The 11,083-nt window shown below is 44.1% G+C and overlaps 1 protein-coding gene across 1 annotated transcript in view; it reads right to left on the bottom strand.

Annotated features, from left to right (window-relative positions):
- Positions 1-2,704: 2,704 nt before the first annotated feature.
- The window catches only part of ppp6r2a (protein phosphatase 6, regulatory subunit 2a), a 36,329-nt gene continuing 27,950 nt past the window's right edge, over positions 2,705-11,083 (bottom strand). The window contains exons 23-24 of the mRNA XM_054739542.2: positions 7,817-7,921; positions 2,705-3,228 (exon numbers count right to left, since the gene is read on the bottom strand). Of these exons, the coding sequence (XP_054595517.2) occupies positions 3,174-3,228; positions 7,817-7,921 (160 nt within the window). The 3' untranslated portion in view covers positions 2,705-3,173. The remainder of the gene's footprint in view (positions 3,229-7,816; positions 7,922-11,083) is intronic.

Genomic DNA, 11,083 nt, shown 5'->3' with positions numbered 1-11,083 from the left:
TGGTTGAGAACAAGAGTCAAGCTCCTGTAGGACTTCCAGATCCAGACCAACAAAATGTTGATAGCGAACCAACCATTGTGGTGGTGGACAAACAACAGCGGACAGCCGTTGTGGTTACGTGGCAATACCAAGTGATGGCAACATCAGGAAAAAGGAACACAAGAAACTAGAGAAGTATCAGGGCCTAAAGAACTTGAGAAAGCCTGGAGAGTGAAGACATTGGTGTCCATGGTCCTCTGGGCACTAGAGGCAGTAACCCCCTAACTGGAGGAGTGGCTAAAGCAGATCCCAGGAAAAACACCTCAGTCCAGAACAGTGCAGGTCTAAGAACAGCTAGGTGACTGTGTGTGGCAAGGTGGAGAAACAAGGGTCCAGGTGGGATTCGATCCCTAGGCTCTCAGGTGAGAGTCATATGTGCCAACCAGTCAGCCAAAGGGACATCCCCTTGACCAAGTAGCCAGCTGGGGCGCATGAGCAATCGAGTCACAGTGACAGGGCACACACACTGCAGAACCCTCAAGCTCCCAGGCCTCTGGTAGAGGACCCAAGCTTGGAAGGATGAGACCACCCACGGAGGGTGAGATGGGAATGTTTTTAATATTTTTTATATGAATGTGCCAACTATAACCCTAATAATTTAAATGATGACATTAAATAACTCTTGCAGTGAAAATAAGTAAAATGTAATTACATGAAAATATTTTTTCCACAGCCATGTCAATTTATTTCTTTTAGTGTATTATGCTCATTGTAGGATTTTTTAAAATAGCAATCAGTGATTACAGCATCTATTTTGCATCAATAATTCTACTAATCAAAGCACACTGGGTCCCTTGCATCCTCTGATTAAGTCTAAAAAAACGCTACAACTAATCGTGCCATTTCTTTCCAGAAAGCCCCCCTTGGAGCTCGTTTTGTGAGCTCTCATCCTACAATGAAGCAAACCTTTCTGAAAGCAAAATTTGATCTGAAGAACACTTAAAAGTTCATGTCCCTTATCCTCAGGTTATCAAACAAAATAAAAAATGTCCATCAGCTCTGAAATCCATCTTCACCTCAGGTTTTAAGACTTCATCACAGCAGCTGAATGAATTTTGTTGTAAACCAGGCTTGCTGTTGCAGATTTACCTCTGAAACGGGTTTGCAGAAACTTGAAGTGATGCTGAATAGTCTTGAGTTGCACATTTCCAGACTTTAAATGACTTGTTTCTGTGAAGCAGACGCACCGAAGGGACGGCTATCAGAAGGGTTGAACTAGGTCTTCTGTTTACGCTCTTCTCCAAATTATGTTTTCTGAATTCAAGTCAAGAACCTGCCCTGAGACATTGTGTCCAATTACAGCTTATTATTTAGACAAACTTTCACATATTTTAATATTTGTTAAAACATGTTTGCTTTGAAGGATCAGACCCTGGAAATTGGGAGGTTGGATTAGTCTGGCTTGTCCCAAAGCTGCTAAGAAAGAAGCACAAGAAGAAAGAAAATACTTGGGATGCTAAGACAACAATCAGTCTATAATTGAACTTTTACACTGATGCATAGGGCATTATCCACCTGAAAGACACCACCAGGGTTCCTGGACTTGACCAGCAAGTGTTTATGCAGGTGCTTCCAGGTTAGAACTTGCATGAATGACAGGAGAGGTGATTTCTGACCAAAACAACCTAAAACACATCTGATGGACTTGTTCACATCGCTACTAAAAATAACAACTCAAAGATCTCACAGCTGAGATTTAACCTGAGTGGAGGTCTACTTAATGTCAGCAGGAGAGAAAAAACCCTCAGAAAATCTGAAGAGTCATGGAAAAAATCAGACTGGCAAAGCAAAATGTTGCTAATAATGTGGAAAACCAGATGTTTTTAATTGCAATGTCTCTTGAAACAATGATTGTGGAACCTGACTGATGTTAAAATGATTTATGCAAGTACATCAAAGCGGCCTGGAGCTCTGCAGGCCAGCACTGTCCCAACTCTGCTGCTCAGACAGAAAATGAAGTTAAAAAAGATCAAACGTTTACCGTGTCACTCTTACCAAATGCCCCTCCAGCCATGTGAGTAAGTGCTTGGTGAAAAGAGAAGAAAAAAGGAACAGACAACAATAATAACCCTAAAACTGCTTGTAAAATTACTTTTAAATGTAGATAATATTTGTATATAGGTAGATAATGTTTGGTTGATTTAAGGGGGAAAGCAAAAAGAACTTTTAAGTCATTACAATCAGAAGGTCTTAGCTCACTAGCTAGGTCAACAGAGAACCTGATATACATGCACATAAAAATAAGAAAATATGTAAAAATAAGAATCTTCTGCTTGAGATTATACCCAAATTTGCCCAAAAGTACACCAAATGTCTCCAACACTGGACTGATTCTTAAAAAGAAAAAAAAAAGTTAGTTTTTTTTAAATAAAACTGCTAACTGGAATTATTGCACGAGCAAAAGACAGTAATACTATTAGATATCTGTTCATCAACCCTCCTGAAGCACATCACAACATTCCAACACGGTGAAGTATGACAAGTTGCAGAAACGGCAACCAAAAAAAAAAAAAAAAAAAAAAAAAACCCAAAACTTTGTCTGGAGACTCGGATTTGAACGAGACAGATGAGACAGCCAGCAGAAATAAGCTTTGTGCTATAACGTCCTGTAAATGGCTGCATAAGTGCTTTTTTTCTGTAAGCTTGAAGAAACATAAAATAAAAGTCTTTCAAAGAACGGGTATTTATTGTTGAGGCATCATTAAAAATCAAGCCTGTGCTATCCACTCAGGGGTCCGAATGTAAAATCCCTATCAGTAAGGAGGAGAAAAATCTGTCTGGATATTAAAAAAATAACATAGATGGTGTTACCCCCTCGGATTCTGTCATTTCAAAGATCACTGCTACATTAAAACTGCACGTCATTATGTGCAACATCTGAAAAAAGCTTTGAAGATTTCTCTGGACTCTCTTCTGTCTGTTGGGCGTTTCCTTCTCTCTCTCTCTCTCTCTTTTTTTTTTGTTGTTCCGCCGCTTCATTATCGGTGCTGATTGGCAGTGTCCGGGTCCAATAACATGGCAGAGTGATTCAGGTAAAACACTTTAGTAGCAGTGAAGTTGTTTAGAGGAGTCACTCTGGAGGAGGCCCACAGCCTGCGGTGACATCACCGATCTGTGTCTGTGTCCCCTCATCCTCACACCGGCCCGTTGACGGACACTTCTTGGGACAGTGGCGGCGGCGACTCCTCCCTGTTAGAACGACAGAAGACAGCAAATAAAATCTGACATTCAAGGTTTTATTAAAACCACATACACAGGGTAGGGCTGGGCGATACGGCCTAAAATCAGTATCGTGATACATTGAGGATTTCACCTCGATAACGATGAATGGACAATAACTACATATGTGCGCAGGAATAAAAGTTTTCCACTAGATGGGGCTGTCACGTGTATTACGTCGAGTCACATTTTTACATGACTCAGGTGGTACAAGGACATGAATGTTGCCAATCTACACTCATCTTTTCATTTTTTCATTATCAAATTTATTGACATGGGAAAAATTATCTCGATAAGACTCACAAATTTCGATAACGATAAATTATTGATTCATAGCCCAGCCCCAACACGGGGTATATGCAGGGATCTCAACATTTAATTTAAAACTTTTTAAAGACTTTTTTAATTTTTCTAAAAAATAAAATTAAGACTTTATTGCAAAGAACTAATCAACTGTTAAACACTCATATTGTTTTTAAATACTGCATCACTTCGTTTTCCACTTCATGACGGGTTATGTCACATCCGGGACAGCGAGGCTGTAGCAATAATACGTAAAGCCACGTGGTACAAAAATGCAAACCGCATGCATAGAAGAACAAAAAACAATATTATTTACATGCATCTACTTTTCATACCTGCGAACACAGAGGCTGTGGAAAAAGTGACAACTAAATGAACTCCCCCAAACAAGGTCCTCGCGTGCTGCAGATTTGCATCTATTCTACTGTGGGTTTTGTAGTGACCTCTGCCATTTACATACATTTATTTTATTCAGAATAATAATATGAAAAAATTTAATGTGATTTTCTTTGCAAAATGCAAGCAATTTTCTACCAGTCATACTGTTCAAGAGAGCTAAACATAATAAACTGACAGAACTGATCAGATAATGATTAACAGTTATTATGAGACTAATTCACAGAACACCAAACATAAAAATATCTGAAATTATTCCAAATTACTGTAATCATTCTTCAGTAGGATGACCAGATCCCAGAGACTCCTCACTGTGGAACGTGAAACGTCAATGCCACGACATAAAGTAAAAAGAATTTTTTTTTAATCTATTCTGCCTTTTATCTATAACACGACTGTTTATATACATAAAATTATTATATAATTCATGTCTTATATATTCTATTTGAATTCAACTTTAACAAGCAAACAGCAAAAGCTTTAATACCGTTTCTCAGTTCCTCTTCAGCTACCACAGCTTAACTCGGACTGGACCTTCTACAGTGGCTCTGTGGCAACCGATTTTATAAACATAGACAGGGCCACTATAAAATAATGAAGATTTGAGCAGCTTTTTAAAGTTTTCACTGCATATTTGTGCTGACTTTTCACAACAGTATGATAGTACACGTATCAGTAACATCTTTTGATCTATTTATGTTTATTTTCCACTAATAACATCTCACTGAAAACATATCCATGCTGTTTTGCACGTTTTTCTTCTTAATTTCAAATCTCTTATGCGACATATGTAGGGAAGACGTGCCTAAAAGGGTTTAGCTTGTACGTATCTGAAACAACAACTGCAGCACATTGTCTGTGTCAGAATCTTCTTGGGGTTTAGGATGAACCTGTCTAATTACTGGGAAACTTGTTTTTGACTAACACCTGATCTCAACTCCCCCCCAAAAGAACACAAGCCCCAGGAAACATCAGTTAAGGCTGAAACTGAAAGGAGACAAACCTGCTAAAGTTCTTGACAATAAACGGTGGTACTTGGAGAGGATTATGTTGATTTTACGAACTTTAAGCTCCAACCGCTGTGAGATGTTGAAGCAACAGTAGTAGCGGTACCGTGATACCAGCTACCGCAGCGTGTTTTTGCCTAGCTGTCTCCGTGACTGTGATTGGTCAAATGACGGCTCGTGACCCACTGACAAAGATGGTTTGTGAAGAGGATGAACACTGTTCGTTTTTCTGAAACTGATTCTTAAAAAGAGCGACTGAAACCCAACCAAAGAATCACCTTTTCTAAAAAACAAAATCGTATTTGGTTTTATGAATGGCAATTTTCGCTGAAAAGCGTCAAGTTTGCAAGTATGAGACAAACATATTTGAAATTCACGTCAATAATAACCAAATTTAAGACTTTACTAAATCGATTTAAGACTTTTTAAAGACTTTTAAGGGTCTTAATTTTCGTTTAATCAAATTCAAGACTTGAAAGACTTTTTAAGACCCCGCGGATACCCTGCTACAGCATTGTAAAGGAAGAAAACATCATTTAAGTTAGTCTGCGACCCCTTGAGGGACATTTACCATTTTCTACTTCTATGAGTCAAGCACCAGAAAAGTGAAACCAAAACATGAGTTTAACCTTTAACTCATTAACTGCCATTGACAACTAAAGTCATCATTTTAAATCCAACCAATCACGACTAAAGTCGTCATTTGCATTTTTTTTTTACTGTGTGGGCGTCGGAACGAGCCCCCGAACCATGAGAACAAACATCCCAGCTCTAAAGCCTTTCTTCATCCACATACGTCACGTGATCAGGAAACAAAAAATCCACGTGTTAGGAGATCGTTTTGGGCTGCTGCTGTAAAAAAAGTGAGGTGCGAACCGGAAAAACTTCTGCTGATTACAATTTGACAACGGATTATGAAAGAACTGATAATACTCGAAACGCGTGGGATAATTCCTGATGTAATCGATGAGTCTCCTCTTTGTTTTGGTAGTTTTGACACTGACATCATCCTACAGCGCAACATTCTGAAAAATGCTGGCAGTGAAGGGCTTTTCTGATCAGGAAACGGCTGGCAGTTAATGAGTTAAAAGGGAAACTATGCAACTTTGGCTTGCTTTTAGCGCTCCCTAGAGTCCGTTATTAATACACGATTGTAAAAGCAAAAATGAACCTTATCTCCTCGTTGTGCATTCGTCTTTTTAACAGCTTAATCTAACAGCTGAAATGTCTCCCCAGCCTTTACTAGTGTCTGCAGGAGTGGTTCATCACTAAATCAAACAAAACAGCTGTGTTCCCGATAGGGCTGTCGCGGTTGAGGAATTCCCCCTGCGGTGATTCAGGGTGGCTTAATATTGAGGTGTGCGATATTATTGCAGCCCTTTTTTTATTGCAGTACTATCTAAACATAATGTTTACACATTTAAAAAAGGTTACAAATTGCCGTGCCTTCTTTAATAACACTTTACTGAATGCAGATCAAGGCAGTAACAACGCAGATCGCAGTAACGCTTGTTTCCGACAGTCGGAGTCCGACTGAACTTAAAAACAACAAAATTCAGGAGGTTAAACTTTTAAATGCAAATTTGGCTGCAGCATCTAACAAATAAGAAACAAGTCCCCATTTTGTTTAGTTGTTTAAAATCAAGCATAAAAAATTACATGTACCGGGCGCGCGCGCGCCGGGGGGCGGGCGCACTATCATTTCACTTTCACACACACGAATGACGGTGATTTATAGCTCGGTCACGTCCTTGTTACCCACAAGGAAAACCAGCATGTTAACCATATACGGTTTGAGAGAGGATCTGAGAGGGGTGGCAACATTCCAGCAACACTGAAAACCCTCTCGGATGGTGCGCTCGTTGCACTAACTCACACGTACTTGTGTGCGACTCTGGCGAGCAAAGGGAATCTCTCCCGGTTGTTGCTCCACCATGTCAGGGGGGTTTCTTTAGGGTGGATGCATTCCTCCTGCAGATAGCGAGTGAGCTCCAGCTCGGCTCAAACTCTCTTCGGGACGGCTGCAGAAGCAGTGCTTGTCCGGGACTTCAGCAGGTCTCCGAGCGTTTATTATTATTTTTTTGCCGCTGGTGGCAGCTCTGTCTCGGCCAAGGACTCTGGCTGCGCAGCAGCTGACGTACTGAAAACCAAAGTGCTCCCAAAGGAGCGAAGTAACGTTTCGTTTTGATACCAGTGCAGCAATCCTTCTCAACATGCATCATTGAGTTGAACCAAGTTCAGTAATCGCGGTGGCCCATGATGCAGCGCGGTGGGCTTCTTCATATTGCGATATTTCATTTTTGCGGTTACCGCGACAGCCCTAGTTCCCGACCTAAAACATGTAGGAAATGTGCTGGAAGCAGACTGAAGCGCCAGGCATGTCAGCTTCACATCACTAAGACTAAAGTGGGACCCAACAGGGACTGCTCCGCCAACTCTAAAGTCGCAAGTGTGGCATTCTGGCCACAGAGGGCAGTGGGGTCTGAGGGAAATTTGATTAACCCTGTAAAGGGTCATTTTAGCACGTGCTGGCTCAAGAAAATTTAAAAATTTTAAAAGTTGCATAGCATCCCTTTAACTATATCCCTGTAATTAGGACTACAGCTGTCCTAATCGGGCTGTTTTTTTATAACGGACTGAGTCATGTATCATTGCGACAGGGGATTGAATAAACATTACTGGGAAGTTCCATCCCTGTGTCTTTGCTTCTCCATGGAAGCTCAAGACAGGTAAAAAGGTGACACTTCTGTCCTGCAGCAATACTGATTGTACGACTACCATGATGTAGTAATGTGGTTCACTTTAATGGTTAAGAGTAAAAATAAGACAAAGTTAAAACTGAGGATACTTACTTTTTATTATTATGGTTGTTTACAGGCGAGTCCTCTGCTGGCTGCTCTGAAGCTTCAGGAGGATCTGACAGAGACAGTTTCTCCAGAGACACTGGACTGTCCTCGCTGCAGGAAACAAACAGTGTTAGTTTTAGCATTTACTGCCATCAGTGAAGTTACCTAGAGGTTAATGTTCTTCAGGGTTAACTTCCAAGAGTCTCTTTGCTCTAGTGGGAATGACAGCACCACCTTCAGCCAGGTTTAAACATCTCCGTCAGCTCAGGTGCAGCGACATGAACGCGCGTTGATGGAAACGTTTTCCTTTCATATTTCTCTGTTGACTGGGTAGTGTGGCAAAGCAATTCCCTGCTAGCACAACAGAGGGTGTGGCGCTACCACTGCAGTCACATCTCTAGTCAACAATATTGTGTTTATGTATTATGGAGACGTTTTACACAGATTAATTTGTCCCTCTGCGGCCGCATGTCTTGGACACTCGGGAGAAGAGAGGGGCGGAGCCGTCAACTGACCACAACCTGGTGGTGAGTTGGCTCAGATGGTGGGGGAGGATGCCGGTCAGACCAGGCAGGCCCAAACATCGCAAGGGCCTGCTGGGAACGTCTGGCAGAGTCTCCTGTCAGAAGGAGCTTCAATTCCCACCTCAGACAGAACTTCAAAAAATGTTCCGGGGAAGGCGGTGGAGATTGAGTCTGAATGGACCCTGTTCCGTGCCTCCATTGTTGAGGCGGCCGACCGGAGCTGTGGTCGCAGGATCATCGGTGCCTGTCGTGGTGGCAACCCCCGAACTCGCTGGTGGACACCGGTGGTTAAGGATGCTGTCAAGCTGAAGAAAGAGTCCTATCACATCTTTCTGGCCTGTGGGACTCCAGAGGCAGCTGACGGGTACCGGCAGTCCAAGCGGAACGCGGCTCAGGTGGTCGCCAAGACAAAAACCCGGGCATGGGAGGAGTTCGGTGAGACCATGGTGCAAGACTTCCGTATGGCTTCGAGGAGATTCTGGTCCACCATCCGGCGCCTCAGGGGGGAAAAGCAGTGCGCTACCAACACTATCTATAGTGGGGACGGTGTGCTGCTGACCTCTACTCAGGACGTTGTGGATCGGTGGGCAGAATACTTCGAAGACCTCCTTAATCCCACCAACACGTCTTCCAGTGAGGTAGCAGAGTCTGGGGACTTTGGGTTGGCTTCTCAAATCTCTGGTGCTGAGGTCACTGAGGTGGTTAAAAAGCAACTCTGTGGCAAGGCTCCAGGGGTGGATGAGATCCGCCCGGAGTTCCTTACCCCCAAATTCCACTACCTCCACTCCGCTCCGACACGAACGCCGGAGCAAAATCGGTCCCGTTGTAGTCAATCAGAGCTATTCCACTACTGCGGCCGTGCTCCGGCAGTGCGGCGCCGTGCGCCGCCCTCTGTTCCGGCGTCCGGCAAAAATAGGATTGATTCTATTTTTGCCGGACGCCGGAGCACCTCCGCAGTAAATGGACAGAAATCACAACCGGATAACAGGAAAAGGAGCAAGCACATCTTCCATTTTTCACAATAAATCGATAAACAAAAGGCGTTTTTTGTTTCATATGCACAGGTTTAACAACTTTTAACAACTATCAATGGCGGTTGAACTTTAAATGCAGAAAAGTAAGCCATAAATACAGTTTCCACTATCAAAGTAGTCACACTTTGTTGATCCAAACACTGCTTATCTCTCAACACAAATGATGGGCAGATTAAACAGTTCGTTTCGATGCTTCTCCCACACAACGGGTGTTTGGATCTAACTTCCGCGTTTATTGCTCGGACTGTATCGCAAGATCTCGAAAATCCCGCGCATGCTTGTTTGCCCACCTCAGGTCTCCGGAGCGGAGCCGTTGTAGAGCGGGTACCAGTAAAAAATTGAGTTCGGAAGTGAGCGGCTGCGGAAGGCGGGGGCGGACCGGAGCGGAGGTAGTGGAATTTGGGGGTAAAGGCTCTAGATGTTGTCGGGCTGTGTTGGCTGACGCGGCTCTGCAATATGGCGTGGACATTGGGGGCAGTCCCACTGGACTGGCAGACCAGGGTGGTGGTCCCCTTATTTAAAAAGGAGGACCGCAGGGTGTGTTCCAACTACAGGGGGATCACACTTCTGAGCCTTCCTGATAAGGTCTATTCAGGGGTTCTGGAGAGGAGGGTCCGTCGGATTGTTGAACCTCAGATTCAGGAGGAGCAATGTGGTTTTTGTCCTGGCTGTGGAACATTGGACCAGCTACATACCCTTAGGGGGATCCTGGAGGGTGCGTGAGAATTTGCCCAACCAGTCTACATGTGTTTTGTGGATTTGGAGAAGGCGTTTGACCGTGTCCCTTGGGGGGCCCTGTGGGGGTACTCTGGGAGTATGGGGTACCAGGCCCTCTGACACAGGCCGTTAGGTCCCTGTTTAACCGGTGTCAGAGCTTGGTCCGCATTGCCGGCAGTAAGTCGGGCTCGTTCCCAGTGAGAGTTGGACTTCGCCAAGGCTGCCCTTTGTCACTGTTTCTGTTCATAACCTTTATGGACAGGATTTCTAGGCGCAGTCAAGGTGTGAAGGGCATCTGTTTTGGTGGCCTGAGGATCAGGTCTCTGCTTTTTGCAGATGATGTGGTCCTGCTGGCTTCATCAGAATGTGATCTTCAGCTTTCGCTGGAGCGGTTCGCAGCCGAGTGTGAAGCAGCTGGGATGAGAATCAGCTCCTCTAAATCTGAGACCATGGTCTTGATTCGGAAAAGGGCAGAATGCCTTCTCCGGGTCCGGGATGAGGTCCTGCCCCAAGTGGAGGAGTTTAAGTATCTCGGGGTCTTGTTCACGAGTGAGGGAAAACTGGAGCGTGAGATCAATAGGCGGATTGGTGCTGCATCTGCAGTGATGCGGGCGTTGTACCGGTCTGTCCTGGTGAAGAGAGAGCTGAGTCAGAAGGCGAAGCTCTCGATTTACCGGCCGATCAACGTTCCTACCCTCACCTGTGGTCATGAGCTTTGGGTAGTGACCAAAAGAACGAGATCGAAGATACAAGCGGCTGAAATGAGTTTTCTCCGAAGAGTGGCTGGGCTCTCCCTTAGAGATAGGGTGAGAAGCTTGGTCATTCGGGAGGGGCTCGGAGTAGACCCGCTGCTCCTCCACATCGAGAGGAGCCAGTTGGAGGCTCGGGCATCTGGTCAGGATGCATCCTGGACGCCTCCCTGGTGAGGTTTTCCGGGCACGCCCAACCAGGAGGAGACCTAAAGGTAGAACCAGGACACGGTGGAGGGACTACGTCTC

This window comes from Nothobranchius furzeri, chromosome 1 (genome assembly GCF_043380555.1).
Source record: "Nothobranchius furzeri strain GRZ-AD chromosome 1, NfurGRZ-RIMD1, whole genome shotgun sequence".
NCBI classification, from domain to species: domain Eukaryota; kingdom Metazoa; phylum Chordata; class Actinopteri; order Cyprinodontiformes; family Nothobranchiidae; genus Nothobranchius; species Nothobranchius furzeri.
This window is presented reverse-complemented; position numbering and strand designations above follow the sequence as displayed.